The sequence below is a fragment of the Sminthopsis crassicaudata genome, chromosome 6 (assembly GCF_048593235.1).
Source record: "Sminthopsis crassicaudata isolate SCR6 chromosome 6, ASM4859323v1, whole genome shotgun sequence".
NCBI lineage: Eukaryota > Metazoa > Chordata > Mammalia > Dasyuromorphia > Dasyuridae > Sminthopsis > Sminthopsis crassicaudata.
The window spans coordinates 121,495,337-121,511,406 of NC_133622.1; the positions used below are offsets into that span (position 1 = coordinate 121,495,337).

General features: G+C 37.9%; 1 protein-coding gene across 10 annotated transcripts in view; it reads left to right on the forward strand.

Annotated features, from left to right (window-relative positions):
• The window catches only part of ARHGEF38 (Rho guanine nucleotide exchange factor 38), a 127,145-nt gene that overhangs the window by 11,756 nt on the left and 99,319 nt on the right, over window positions 1-16,070 (forward strand). For 8 of the 10 annotated variants that reach the window (XM_074272739.1, XM_074272741.1, XM_074272747.1 and 5 more), the window contains one exon: window positions 5,214-5,414. The exons of the other annotated variants lie outside the window; for them this stretch is intronic. In XM_074272739.1, the coding sequence (XP_074128840.1) occupies window positions 5,214-5,414 (201 nt within the window). The remainder of the gene's footprint in view (window positions 1-5,213; window positions 5,415-16,070) is intronic. 10 annotated transcript variants of the gene reach the window in all.

A 16,070-nucleotide genomic window follows, 5' to 3' on the forward strand; every position in this document is an offset into this window, starting at 1 on the left:
GTACTGGAGCCATTTCCTTCTTCAGTATGCCCTATTTTTATAGCTGAGAACTATGGCAAACAAGGACTGTGACTTGTTAAAAGTAACATAGCTGATAAGTGACTGAGATTAGATTTGAACTCAGATTTTTCTGATTCCAGGCCCAGTGCTCTATTCATTGTTTCACCTGCTAATTTTCACCAAAATCAATTTTTTTTTGTTTAAAATTTTTGGTTTTACTAGACCAGCAATTTACTTTGTGGGGAGAAACTCCTTTTTTCATTTTTCCATAGCTAAATTGTATTTGGGAGCTAATTGTCTGGGGGCACTAAGGGGCTTTACAGCTAAAATGTGTCAAACATGACACTGTCATGTCAGTGACAGCTTGTGACCAAATATGACTAGTCATTACATTTAATGCTTCTACTAGTCACAAAGATCCATATGGGTCTTTGTCATAAATTGGAGTCATTACTCTCTCTATAGTTACCAGAACTGAGGATCTATATTGTGAAGGGGTAGGTGATTTTCTTAAGAATACACTGGCATAAATAGAGTTGATTGACATTCTCTTTGTCTGAATCCCATACTATAGCCAGAAAAAGGCTATTGTGCTCCTTCCAGAGACCTTGGGACTTTATCTAGCTCTTCACTCTAATTCTCCTGATCCTACAGATCCTAGAGCGCAAGTCCAAGTGAGCAAGAGAGTTATTGGCAAAGGAGCTACAATGCTGAGCCTTGAATCAAGAAGATCTAAATTCCAATCTGGCCTCAGATCCTTATTAGCTGTGTGAGCTTAGGCAAGTCAACCTCTCTCCGCCTCAGTTTCCTCATCTGTAAAATGTAACAATAATAGCACCCACTTCCTAGGATTGTTGTGCAGATAAAATGAGTTAATATTTTAAAGAGCTCTGCTAACTTTAAAGTGATATGTAAAGGTTATTATTATTAGTAATCATTATTATTATAAGTAATAATTATTATTTTCCTGGTCCTAGAGCACAATCTCTCAAACTAGGAAGAATTCAGATTTCTGCATTATTAGGCTCAACTTGACGGGAATTCTCTAATAGCATGCTCCATTTTTATCACTGATATAAGACTCAAAAGACTCAAAGCTGGGGAATTTGAGTTCAAATCCCACTTCTGACAGTTAGTGACTGTATGACCCTAGGTCAATTACTTCATCTCTTCTCTAAGAAACTTCTCTCTAAGACTACAAATCGCTAGTCAGATGCCATGCTACACTGGCAAAAAAAGAGCTTCATCTGAGAGTTCTTTAGACTAATGCAATCACAAATCAGCTCCAATCTCTATCTGCCTTTACCAATGATATGGATAAAGTCACCTGTGGCAGGCTTATAAAATTTGCAGACAACACAAAGTGAGTATTGATATCAAACACAATGAATAAAAGAGATAGGATACAAAAAATCTTCACAGTTTATAACATTAGATTAATCTAATAAAATTAAATTCAATGAAGACTTAAGAACTCTCTGATCAACGATGTGATTGATAAATTGTGATTCCAGAAGACCAGTGATGAAATGGGCTATGTACCTCCTGATGGTCCCAGGGCTCACATTCAGATACATGTTTGGAGATGGCCAACAGGAGATTTGCTTTCTTTGGCTATAACTATTTGTTACAAAGGTTTTGTTTTTCCTTTATTCCAAATGGGTAGGAGGGAGGAAAAGAGGAAGAGAAAAAAATTATTTTTTAAAATAAAAAATTAAGCTTTGAAAATAAAATATAAAGTTCAATCAGTATAAAATAAAGCCCTTTTATGGGTTATTTTAAAAAACAACTTTATATACATACAAGATAAGAAGGAATGACTAAATAGCAATTCATTCAACAAAAATTTGAGAGTTTTATAAGATTAGAAGCATTATATGAATCATTACAGTGGTGACCAAAAGGGTTAATGTTATCTTTGGCTGCCTTGAGAGGAACAGAGCTTGGAGGAATAAGGAAATGACAGATCCACTCCCTGTACTTTGCCCTTTTAAGACCATCTGGAGAATTGAGATACACATTTTGGATGTGCCTAATGTAGAAATTTGTTTTGCTTGACTATGCATATTTGTTATAAGGGTTTTGTCTTTCTTCCTTCTGTCTCCCTGTCTTTATATTTTTCTCCCTCCCTCAACCTTTTTTTCTTTCTCTTTCTCTCTCTTTTTCTTTTTTTAATGGGAGAAATGAGAGAGGGTATTGTGCCTTGTATTTCAAGAACTGTAATTTGTTCCATCAGACCCCAGAGAATAGAACTAGGAACAATGAGTGGAAGTTTCAAAGAGGCAGATTCATGCTTGATATCAAGAAAAACGTACTTAACATGATGACTATCCAAAAGGGAAGGAAGCTCCTCTGGATGTAGGGTGTCCTCCTCCCTATTGGAAGTTTGCAAGTGAAAATTGGATGACTAATTGTTGGGAAGGTTATATTTGGGATTCTTTCACATATGAATAAGCTAGATTGCTGCTGAGACTCCTAGCTCTGAAAACTCCAATTCTGAACCTCAATTTCTTCTTCTGTAAAATGAAGGCACTGGAATGGATCATTTTAAATATCCTGTTTAACCAATTTGAATTATCATTTATAAAGAACAAAAGATATCAATGAAAAAAAATTTTAAGTAGTGTCCATAGAGGAAAGAAAATTAAAACCCAAACAGGGAGACCTAGATTCTAGTCTGGGCTCTAAACCGGAAAGACTGAATAGAATGCTGGACTTGGAGTCAAAAAGACCTGAATTCAAATCATACCACTGTGTGTGACACCATCTGTATAATAATTGAGATGTCCTTCTCAGCTCAGCTTTGGTTTTCTCATTTGCAAAATGAAGAGGCTGAACTCAGTGGCTTTCAAGGCTCTTGTTCTTTTCTTTTTTTTAATTATAACTTTTTATTGACAGAACATTTGCTTGGGTAATTTTTTACAACATTATCACTTGCACTCATTTCTGTTCCAACTTTTTCCTTTCCTCCCTCCACTCTCTCCCATAGATGGCAAGCAGTCTTACACATGTTAATTATGTTATAGTTTATCCTAAATACAGTATATATGTGCAGAATCTAACAGTTCTCTTGTTGCACAGGGAGAATTGGATTTAGAAGGTAAAAATAACCTGGAAAGAAAAACAAAAGTGCAAACAGTTTACACTCATTTCCCAGTGTTCTTTTTCTGGGTGTGGCTGATTCTATCCATCTTGATAAATTGGAACTGAATTAGAGATTCTCTTTATCTAAGATATCCACTTACATCAGAATACATCTTTATACAGTATTATTATTGAAGTGTATAATGATCTCCTGGTTCTGCTCATTTCACTCAGCATCAATTGATGTAAGTCTCTCCAAGCCTCTCTGTATTCAGACAATAATATTCCATAACATTCATATACCACAATTTACCCAAACATTCTCCAATTGATGGGCACCCATTCACTTTCCAGTTTCTAACCACTACAAAAAGAGCTGCCACAAACATTTTGGCACATACAGGTCCCTTTCCCTTCTTTAGTATTTCTTTGGGATATAAGCCCAGTAGTAGCACTGCTGGATCAAAGGGTATGCACAGTTTGATAACTTTTTGGGCATAATTCCAGATTGCTCTCCAGAATGGTTGGATTCTTTCACAACTCCACCAACAATGTATTAGTGTCCCAGTATTCCCACAGCCCCTCCAACATTCATCGTCATTTTTTCCTGTCATCTTAGCCAATCTGACAGGTGTGTAGTGGTATCTCAGAGTTGTCTTAATTTGCATTTCTCTGATCAATAGTGATTTGGAGCACCTTTTCATATGGTTAGAAATGATTTCAGTTTCTTCATCTGAAAATTGTCTGTTGATATCCTTTGACCATTTTTCAATTGGAGAATGGCTTGATTTCTTACAAATTAGAGTCAGTTCTCTATATATTTTGGAAATGAGGCCTTTATCAGAACCTTTAACTGGAAAATATTTTCCCAGTTTATTACTTCCATTCTAATCTTGTTTGCATTAGTTTGTTTGTACAAAAGCTTTTTAATTTGATGTAATCAAAATTTTCTATTTTGTGATCAATAATTATCTCTAGTTCTCCTTTGGTCAAAAATCACTTCCTCTTTCACAAGTCTGAGAGGTAAACTATCCTATATGCCTCTAATTTATTTATGATCTCGTTCTTTATGCCTAAATCATGAACCCATTTTGATCTTATCTTGGTATGTTGCTGGAACTCTGTCTTCCCAGAAATCAGCTGGAGTCAGGATCACTAAATGTCTTTATTCTTGATCTTTTACAATCAAGGTCAGGGGGTTAGGCCTAGCTACCTCACACACACCTTCCTCCCTCAAATGCCAGGAGAGACTGAGTCAGCTTCTCATCTCACTTCCTCTTCCTCCTCCTACTCCTCCCACACACGTCACTTCCCCCTCTTTGTCCCACCAATCAAGTCAGCACAGAACAGCTGGGGAGGGTCAGCCTTCAAACAAGTTAATAGGGAACCATCCAATTGACAATTAGTCTCACGTGCTTCATCATCCAAGTGCATTGCTCAGTTCTAGCCCTTTACATCTCCCGCTTTCTTTTGTTTTAGACCACAGGAGGTCGCGCCATCCCTGACTTTTCAGGGAGATGAGAACCCCAAAAAGGAGGTGATCACACTCCCCCTGACTTCTCAGGAAGGGAGATGAAAAGCACCAAAGAGAAGTAGGGATTTGCTAGCGGGTTTCTGGGTTGAAGGGCCTTATTAGAGACAAGTATGCACAAACCCATCAGCATGGGAGTTATTACACAAGCACATAGCACACAAACAGGAATTGTACATGCAAGTAGTGATATAACAAACAATATAAATCAACATGGTATTGTAAGAGATTTCCAGAAGTCAAAAAAGGAGGGTATGTAAACACCAGACACACATACCCCTTCTTCAGCAACCAAGAAATAGTCCAAAATTAATCTATTGTCCATTGCTTCACTGTTAGGGAATCCAATGATCCCCACAAGTTTTTGAAATCCCACATCAGTCTTTTTATATGTTAGGGAATCCAATGATTCCTACAGGTTTAGAAGTCCTGCAACAGTCTTATGATGTCTCAGAGAATCCAATGATTCCTGAGGATTTTCAAGTCCAACAGTTTTTGATGTCCATGGGTCAAACGCCATAACTGCCAGGTTCTTCCAGTGGTGGGCACAGTCAGCAACGGAACCACCTGATGTTTCTTGGGTCTTCTTCGTTTCAAGGGTCTCTCCAATGGACAAGGCAAATACGGCTCGTTGGCACCCATCTGATTCCTTCTCCATCTGTGGAGATACAAGCAAACCCTCTCCCCCAAGCAGTTAACCTATCTGGTCCCTTCCATTCACCACTTTCTGAGTCTCTCCACATCACTTGGCGATTATCTAAAGACAGTGGAGCTGCTCGCACTGGACACTGCCCTTCCAGTAGGTTATAAAACCTGTCTGCTGGAGCCAGTGCATCTTTGTCAAAAATTAAAAAATTAATGGTATAGAGAACTAAATTTAGAAGTTCTCTAGGGTTACCCATGGCTCCCCCTTTCTTTTGTTTTTGGAGGAGTGTCTTAATATCTCTGTTTCTTCTCTCTACTATTGCCTGCCCTTGAGGATTAAAGGGTATGCCCGTGGTATGTAAAATCTTATACTGTGCACAACAGTGTGTAAAATGTTTAGAAGTATATGCAGGTCCATTGTCTGTTTTTATTGCTTGTGGCACACCCATAATTGCAAATGCTTGTATAAGGAATTCAGTTACCACTCGGGCTGTCTCTTTTGCTGCTGGCATTGCAAATGTGAATCCCGAAAAGGTGTCTACCACGACATGGAAAAGAAAAATGACCAAAAGATTTATAATGGGTCACATCCATTTGCCAGATTTCATTGGGTCTCAAACCACGAGGATTCTTCCTGGAGGGAGTGTAGGAGCATGGAAAGGAAGACAAGCTGTACAGCTTTTTACTATGCTCCTAGCTTCCTCTCTTGTGATTCCAAATTGTAAACGTAAAGCTCAGGCAGCCTGATGATATTTAGAATGAGATTCTTGTGCTTCCTGAAATAAAGGACTATTGGCTAACATGGTTAGAAGGCTATCTGCCTTTGAATTTCCATCAAAAATGGGACCTGGAAGTCCACTATGTGAGTGGACATGCAAGATATAAATCTTGCCTGGATGTTTTCTCACTTGCTCTTGAAGTTCCTTAAAGAGCTGATAAATATTGGAGGCTGCAAATTTTATTTGGGCTGTGGCAATTCTTTGTACTACACCTACTGAATAGGCTGAATCAGTAATTATATTTACGTCTCCTGGGTAATAAGTAAGAGCTAGCATGATAGCAAATAATTCATTCTGTTGAGTGGACTGAAAAGGAGTCCTGACTACTCTCTTTATGGTTAAATCATGAGAGTATACAGCACAAATATTTTCTTTGGAGGCGTCTGTAAAGATTGTTGGTCCTTTAAGAGGAACTTTAGAAAGCTTTTCTTCAAGAATCCATTGCCAATTATGTAGCAGTCTGGTTATCTTTAATGGAGATCCATGTGCAAAATTTGGAGCCATGGTTAATAAAATTTGCCACTCTGGGATGGTTTCGCAGCACACATTAACTTGTGCATTAGTATAAAAGGTGTATATCTTGTCAGGTCTTGTCCCAGATAATTGTACTGCTCGTTTAATGGCCTCTAATAAAATTCTAGCCACAAGCACTGGATGAGGAATAAGGCTTTGTTCTGGTTGTGCTGGGAGGTTCACCCACTCTATCACACTGTCTCCCTGATGAAGGATTGCTGTGCTTCTTGTGTAGCAAAAACTGCTATTTCCAAGGGTTTTTGAGTGACTCTTTCAACCATGTTGGATAAAGCCAGTTCAACTTGTTTCAAAGCCTCTTGAGCTTCTTTTGTAAGATGGAGTGGTGAGTTTAAAGCTCTGTCTCCTCTTAAAATGTCATACAATGGTGGTAATTGATAGGTAGTCAAACCTAACACGGGATACATCTATTGGATATCTCCTTTCAATTTCTGAAAGTCATTTAAGGTGTTTAGCTTCTCTGTTTTTAAGGAAAGTTTTTGTACTGTAAGCACCTTATACTTATACTTCATATCCTAAATATTGAAAAGGAGCATGTCTTTGAATCTTTTCTGAAGCTATGTGCAATTTATAATTCCTTAGTGTTTCTATGGTTTTTTGTAGACATGCTTCTAACATTTGTTGCTCAGGTGCATATCCCAATATATTATCCATGTAATGTAATAACTAACATTACTTTTGGAAATGATTTTCTTACTGGAGTAAGAGCAGCAACAACATACATTTGACACATAGTAGGGCTGTTTTTCATTCCCTGTGGCAAAACTGTCCATTCATATCTTTTATAAGGCTCAGCTAAGTTAACACTAGGCACTGAGAAGATAAATCTTTTCATATCCTCCTTATCTAGAGGGATAGAATAGAAACAATCCTTAATGTCTATAACCCACAGAGGCCATTCTCTAGGTAACTGAGTAGGAGATGGAAGTCCAGGTTGAAGAGTTCCCATAGTTTCCATCTGTTCATTTACCTTTCTTAAATCAGTCAACATCCTCCATTTTCCAGATTTCTTTTTTACAACAAATACTGGGGAATTCCAAGGACTTAGAGAAGGTTGTAAGTGTCCTTGATCAAGTTGTTCCTGTACTATATCTAGTAAGGCCTGAATTTTATTGTTATCTAAGGGCCACTGTTCTATTCACACTGGTGTATCAGTTTTCCATTGGATAGGAACAGGTGAAAGTGTTGGCAGGCCTTCAACAGCAGCCCTACCTAAAAAACTGAAGTACTCATTTTTAACCCTAATTGTTGTAAAATGTCTCTTCCCCATAGATTGATGGAGATTTTTTTCAACTATAAAAGGAGTAAAAACTCCTGTTTCATCTTCAAATATCCATCTTAAAGGGGTAGCACTAACTTCAGCTGCTATTGATCCTCCTACCCCAGACATGTAGGTGTCTGCCTTTTTCTTTGGCCAGTGACTGGGCCAGTTGGCACCTCTAATGACTGTGCAATCTGCACCTGTGTCCACCAATCCTTCTAATGGTATGATATTTATATAGATGATGAGTATAGGTCAGTCAGCTGTCACAGCTGCTGTCCAATATATTCCTGGGTTTTGCTGCTTGGAGTCAGACTGTGGGTGACTGTCACCAGATTGCTTATTAGGAGTCTGTATCAATAAACCTGATGCTACTACTTCCCCTGGTTGATAAGTCACACATTGTCTACCTGTGTTAGTGACTGGGATATTATCTATACATTCCCCAGTTTCCCACATCAGTGTATGAATGAACACTGTCTTGTAAGTACTCTCAGGAGGCGAAATGGTCAAGCCTACTGTCCCTGGAAGCAAGGGATCCATAGGTTGGAGAGGAACAGATTTCACCTCTCCAGGGGGTATCTCAGTTGTCCCAGCTGCATACAACTCTGTCCTCCCTAATTGTAGTCCCTTTCTCCCATCATGTTGCTTCCTGGCTGGCTGATTGTGTAATCCCTTTCTCCCCTCAGATGGCTTCCTGGCTGATTGGTCATGTCTGGGTATTGGACTTGGAGGCACTCTCTGAGTGTGGCATTGGCTGCCATCATGCCCCAAGTGTTTTTTGCCTGGGGCCCTGGAGCTGGGCTCCTCATCGCCCGTTTCCCTGAATCAATCTACACTCTGATGCCCAATGGAGTCCTCTGTTGCATTTTGGACATGGGATATTGGGTCTTGTTCTCCCAGCCTGTTTTCTCACTTTGTCTCTATGCCAACATTGAGCTTTCAGTTGGCCTACTTTACGGCATTGAAAGCATTGACGAGTCTCTCTGGAAGTCCCTTGCCAAAAGGGACACTGTCTTCCTATGTTGGGATCTTGGGAAGTCTGCACCATAGCGTGGCTATAAAAGTTATTTGTGCCCACTGTGGCACAGCGTCTTATGATCTCCTCTAAAGGAGCATCCCTATGTAGTCCTAGTATAATCCTTCTACAATCCTCATTGGCATTGTCTCTAGCAAGTTGCCTTACCAAAGTGTCTATTACTTCATTTTCACCATTAGTCTGTATGACAGCTGTCTGCAAACATGCCACAAAATCAGCAAAGGGTTAATTTGGTCCTTTTACAGTTTTTGTGTAGGTCTCACCCTTGTAGTTTTTACTGGGGAGAAAAGCCCATGCTTTGATAGCAGCAGCAGCAATTTGTTCAAATGCTGTTGTGGAGTAATTAATCTGTACTGAAGCATCTGCATAAGAACCTACACCTGTTAGTAGGTCACAGGTGATTGAAGTATTAACTCCACTTTGACTATTTTGTTGGGCTTGAATCCTACAGAATTCACTATATTCAGAAAACCACAACAAGTTTTGTCCAGGTTATAAGCACATCTTTGCAATGATTTTCCAGTCACTAAGGGTTAAAGTTTCATAAGCCAAATTGTGTATTAACATCTTAACATAATTTGATGTAGCCCCAAAGAGAGTGCAAGCTTTTTTCAGATCTTTAAGGACATCCACATTAAAAGGAGCATATTTTCTACTTTTATACTGTTGAATCATGGGAAAAATTTGAAGTTTGAAATCATTATCTATTTCTTTTCCATTTTGGATAGCTTCAATAAGCCCTTTCTGTAATCTAGTTATGGGGGTTGGTGATTGCTGGGGTGGAGATGCTGATGATATCACCTATCACCGCCCCTCCCACTACTCCTCCTCCCTCCTTTGGTCCCTGAAGGTGGAGTTGATGTGGGCTGATCAATAGTCTGCTCTCTAGGTGGGATTGAAGTCTCTTCAAGACAATCAGAGTCAACACACCCTAATTCCTCATTCAAATCCCCTTGCCTTCTGGCAAGGCCTATCTTTTGTTCCTCAGCTCTGTTCACTTTTCCTTCTCCTATAACTTGCCCAATAGCTTAAGTCTAATTGAATCACGTTGTATAGATAAAATACCTCTGCGGTAATTGAATAAGGCCCATTTTTTTGTGTAAAATTCTTTCATTTCAAGTCCCACTAGCTTCCAGTTATCTATGCTTAGTTTTTCTTCCTTTAAGAACCAAGGGGAGGTGCAATTCAATGAGTCTAATACATTATCCATTTGTGGGCTGGTTACAAGTAATCTTTTCTTGTCAATTATCTTAATTATATCCTCTATAGGATTACTACTAGGGGAGGCTGGAGCAGGAGCAGGGGCTGTATATGGGTCGGCTGAGGCCGAGGGAATGTTTTTAGCTAACACCTGGCCCATCTCAGCTACTAGAGATTGCTGGTTTAGTCTTTAACAAGGTGAGTTCCTTATTTCTATTAGAATACTTATCTAATCTCCTGGTCACCTGAGAACTTCAGTGGAAGTAGGGTGCCGGCCCCATGCTTGGACGCCAAAATGCTGGAACTCTGTCTTCCCAGAAATCAGCTGAAGTCAGGATCACTAAACATCTTTATTCTTGATCTTTTACAGTCAAGGTCAGGGGGTTAGGCCTAGCTACCTCACACACACCTTCCTCCCTCAAATGCCAGGAGAGACTGAGTCAGCTTCTGTGTCTCACTTCCTCTTCTTCCTCCTCCTACTCCTCCCACACACGTCACTTCCCCCTCTTTGTCCCACCAATCAAGTCAGCACAGAACAGCTGGGAAGGGTCAACCCTCAAACAAGTTAATAGGGAACTGTCCAATTGGCAATTAGTCTCACGTGCTTCATTATCCAAGTGCCTTGCTCAGTTCTAGCCCTTTACAGTATGTGGTGTTAAGTGTGGGTCCATGCCTAATTTCTGCCATACTAATTTCCAGTTTTCCCAGCAGTTTTTGTCAAATAATGAATTCTTATCCCAAAAGTTGGAATCTTTGGGTTTGTCAAAAACTAGATTGCTATAGTTATTCATTATTTTGTCTTGTGAACCTAACCTATTCCACTGATCAACTAATCTATTTCTTAGCCAATAGCAAATGGTTTTGGTGACTGCTGCTTTATAATATAGTTTTAGATCAGGTACAGCTAGGCCACCTTCATTTGATTTTTTTTTTTCATTAATTCCCTTGAAATTCTCGACCTTTTGTTCTTCCATATGAATTTAGTTGTTATTTTTTCTAGGTCATTAAAATAGTTTTTTGGGAGTCTGATTGGTATAGCACTAAATAAATAGATTAGTTTAAGGGAGTATTGTCATCTTTATTATATTAGCTCAGCCTATCCAAGAGCACTTAATATTTTTCCAATTATTTAAATTTGACTTTATTTGTGTGGAAAGTGTTTTGTAATTTTGCTCATATAATTCCTGACTTTCCTTTGGTAGATAGATTCCCAAATATTTTATGCTATTGACAGTTATTTTGAATGGAATTTCTCTTTTCCAAGGCTCCATTCAATTACATGATCCTATGTACTACTATGCTTCCATAGACCCTCCTTTCTTCATTTTTAAGATGAGTGAATTGGGCCAGATGGTCTTTAAGGTTCCTCATAATTCTAATAGTCATGACAGAGGCATTAACCATGTGATTCATAACACTACAATTCTGGCCAAACAGGATTAAAATGTAATTGAGAAATATTTAACAAAATAAATAAAAACACAGTAAAATGTAGATAATATTAATATGTGGTTTTCTAAGTCAACATGTGGCTTATAGGGATTATTATGTAAAATGTATTGTTTTAATGAGTGATGTTGAAGTGTCCAACTCTTTATGACACCATTTAGACTTTTCTTGGCAAAAATACTGGAGGGGCTTGCCTTTCCTTCTCCAACTCATTTTGTAATTGAGGAAACTCAGGTAAATAAGACGAAGTGACTTACAACTAGTAAGTATATCAGGAGGCAGATTTGAACTATACCGACTATAGGGTTGGCACTCGGTTGGCACTCTATCAATGTGCCACCTAGTTACAGTTTTAGCAGCCAACATTTCTATTTGAGTTTGACACTATTTAAATATCTTTAAACCCTGTCCCATCACTGATCCCAGTAGAAGTTTCAAAACTTCTATATAAATCACTTCATTCTTAAAGTGGTCATATCTCTTTTTTTCCCACTGAATATTTAAAATCTGTTTTCAACATTTCAGAACAGAATCATTTTGAACAGTATACTTCCCTCACCATGTGTCATGAGTTTTGTGCTATGTAAATATTAACCAAAATTCTTCCCCAGATAGCATTCCTGGGTGTAGAGGGCTGGAACTTTGGAGAAGTATACTTGAAACAAGGTGTTAACTCAGTGGAATTGATGAGATAATGGCTCTCTAGTTCACATATCTAGTATGATATAATGATATAATCACTTTAGTTTGATATAATGATATAATCACTCTATTATATTCAGTATACTGTAATGATCCCCTATTATAATTAATGGGGGATTTAAGGGCTGAGAGAACTGGGGACAAAGGCAGACTCAGACTGAGACTGGTTGAGCCTGACTGACTGTCAGACTGCTAGAGGAGACTGGGTCAGACTATGACAGACACAGATTGTGAAGGAGACAATAAAGACTTTAGACTCTATTCTTGTCCATTCTTGTGGTGATTATTCTGCTGAGACCAAGGCCCAGCCGAAGGACCTCCAGAAAGCCAGCCCAAACATTACACCTGGGGACTAGATCCAAAGGCAGGAATCCAATATATGCTCAATTATTCATAGTAATGGAGGAGAGGGTGAGTAGGAAGATAAATCTACAGATAATTTAAAAACTTCAAAAATTACTTAGATTTCATTTGCTCAGTAGCAAGGAGCTAAGGAACAATAAAATAAATGAATAAAAACAAAAAGAATAAATGCATGGACAAAAAAACCCCAAAATCATGCAAATAAAGCAAGAAGGAAGACAAGTCAAAAAGATTGAATAATCTTCTGTATGGAAAAATCAATCTGAATAATTTGAACTTGTTTCAAATGAATTTTCTTTCTTTTTTTCAGAAGTTGAGGTTTTATTCATTTATTTAATTAGTTATTCTGTCTCTTTCATATTTTTATTTTCCCCAGTTACATGTAAAAACAACTTTTTGAGAGGTCATACATATACATTAGTTTTTTTTGTTTTTTTATTAAAACTTATGCACAGATAATTTTTCAGCTTTAACCTTGGCATAGCCTTGTGTTTCAGATCAAATGAATTTTCTATAGGTGAGGACAGCCCTAGGCAAAATTAGCCAAAATAGTTGCCTTCACTCTGACCTTCCATTCTTTATTCACCTTCAGCTCCCCGCCCCAAGAAATCACCACTCACATTTTATCCCAAGCTAGGATTTCACCCTCCTTATCTCCCTAAACCTGCCTTTAATAGGGCAATGCTTTCACTTTAATACCTGCTAGAGTATACAAAGATAAAAATTATATAATCCTTGCCTTCAGGGAGTTTAAACTCTAATGGGATATTTATATAGAGATATCTAATCTAAGAAGTTCTTATTATGTGCTGACTCTGTACTAGACACTACTCTAAGTAACTAAAAACCAAAATAGTCCTCAAGGAGCTTACCTTCTATTGAGGGGGTACCACAAATATTCAAGGAAGCAAAGAGAGAAGGTAATCTAAGGAAGAAACACTGACCCTTCTGGTCAGAAGTTGATCTTGAGTTGAATAACAAGTTCAACAACAAGTTCATGAGTTGAAGAGAGTCACACAGCTAGAAAGTAAGTATCTAAGGTTGAATTTGAACTCAAGTCTTCCTGACTAAAGCTAGTGCTTTATCACTGTACTATCTAGCTGCCCTCACCAACTGTTTTTGAGCAGAGGAATGGTAAGAGGAGAATTGTTTTTAAGATTGTTTTGGTGTCTCTTCAAAGGATGGCTTGGAGGAGAAAGTAAATGAGAGAGACTAGACGCAGTGCGGCCATCTTCCCAAACTGCTTTCCAAGGTGTTATGTGTCTCTCTGGGGAAAAAAGAGACTGAATGGTTCCTTTTTACAGGGTTTAGACAATGATGGGATATGTAGAAAAGAGAGAAAGATCTGGAAAGTCCCAAGAGCTATTTGGTAATGCAGATATCACTTTTGACTTTGACGAGGCAACTCAAAAATGCAAGTATTTTTTTTTTTTTTTATGTGTGTAGAACCAAATTTCTTGTTGCACAGGAAGAATTGGATTCAGAAGGTAAAAATAACAGTTTACACTCATTTCCCAGTGTTCCTTTTCTGGATGTAGCTGATTCTGTCCATCATTAATCAATTGGAATTGGATTAGCTCTTCTCTATGTTGAAGATATCCACTTCCATCTGCATACATCCTCGTACAGTATCATTGTTGAAGTGTATAATGATCTTCTGGTTCTGCTTGTTTCACTTAGCATCAGTTGATGTAAGTCTCTCCAAGCCTCTCTGTATTCCTCCTGTTGTTCATTTCTTACAGAAAAATAATAATCCATAACATTCATATACCATAATTTACCCAACCATTCTCCAATTGATGGACATCCATTCATCTTCCAGCTTCTAGCCACTATGAAAAGGGCTGCCACAAACATTTTGGCACATACAGGTCCCTTTCCCTTCTTTAGTATTTCCTTGGGATACAAAGCCCAGTATGGCTGGGTCAAAGGGTATGCACATTTTGATAACTTTATGGGCATAATTCCAGATTGCTCTCTAGAATGGTTGGATTCTTTCACAACTCCACCAACAATGCATCAGTGTCCCAGTTTTCCCACAGCCCCTCCAACATTCATCGTTATTTGTTCCTGTCATCTTAGCCAATCTGACAGGTGTGTAATGATATCTCAGAGTTGTCTTAATTTGCATTTCTCTGATCAATAGTGATTTGGAACACTCTTTCATATGAGTGGAAATAGTTTTAATTTCATCATCTGAAAATTGTCTGTTCATATCCTTTGACCATTTATCAATTGGAGAATGGCTTGATTCTTATAAATTAAAGTCAATTCTCTGTATATTTTGGAGATGAGGCCTTTATCAGAACCTTTAACTGTAAAAATGTTTTCCCATTTGTTACTTCCCTTCTAATCTTGTTTGCATTAGTTTTGTTTGTGCAGAAACTTTTTAATTTGGTGTAATCAAAATGTTCTATTTTGTGATCAATAATGGTCTCTAGTTCTCCCTTGGACACAAACTCCTTCCTCCTCCACAAGTCTGAGAGGTAAACCATCCCATGTTCCTCCAATTTATTTATGATTTCGTTCTTTATGCCTAAATCTTGGACCCATTTTGATCTAATCTTAGTATGTGGTGTTAAATGTGGGTCCATGCCTAGTTTCTGCCATACTAATTTCCAGTTTTCCCAGCAGTTTTTGTCAAATAATGAATTCTTATCCCAAAATTTGGGATCTTTGGGTTTGTCAAACACTAGATTGCTATTTTTATTCACTATCTTGCCCTGTGAACCTAATCTATGCCACTGATCAACTAGTCTATTTCTTAGCCAATACCAAATTGGTGACTGTTGCTTTATAATACAGTTCTAGATCAGGTACCGATAGACCACCTTCACTTAATTTTTTTTTTTCATTACTTCCCTTGAAATTCTCGACCTTTTGTTGTTCCATATGAATTCTGTTGTTATTTTTTCTAGGTTATTAAAATAGTTTATTGGAAGTCTGATTGGTATAGCACTAAATAAATAGATTAGTTTGGGGAGTATTGTCATCTTTATTATATTCGCTCGGCCTATCCAAGAGTACTGAATGTCTTTCCAATTATTTAAATCTGACTTTATTTTTGTGGCAAGTGTTTTGTAATTTTGCTCATATAATTCCTGACTCTCCTTTGGTAGATATATTCCCAAATATTTTATACTATCGACCGTTATTTTGAATGGAATTTCTCTTTGTATCTCTTGCTGTTGGATTGTGTTGGTAATGTATAAAAATGCTGAGGATTTATGTGGATTTATTTTGTATCCTGCGACTTTGCTAAAATTCTGAATTATTTCTAATAGCTTTTTAGCAGAGTCTTTGGGGTTCTCTAAGTATACCATCATGTCATCTGCAAAGAGTGATAGTTTGATTTCCTCATTTCCTACTCTAATTCCTTGAATCTCTTTCTCGGCTCTTATTGCCGAGGCTAGAGTTTCTAGTACTATATAGAAAAGTAATGGTGATAGTGGGCAACCTTGTTTCACTCCTGATCTTACAGGAAAA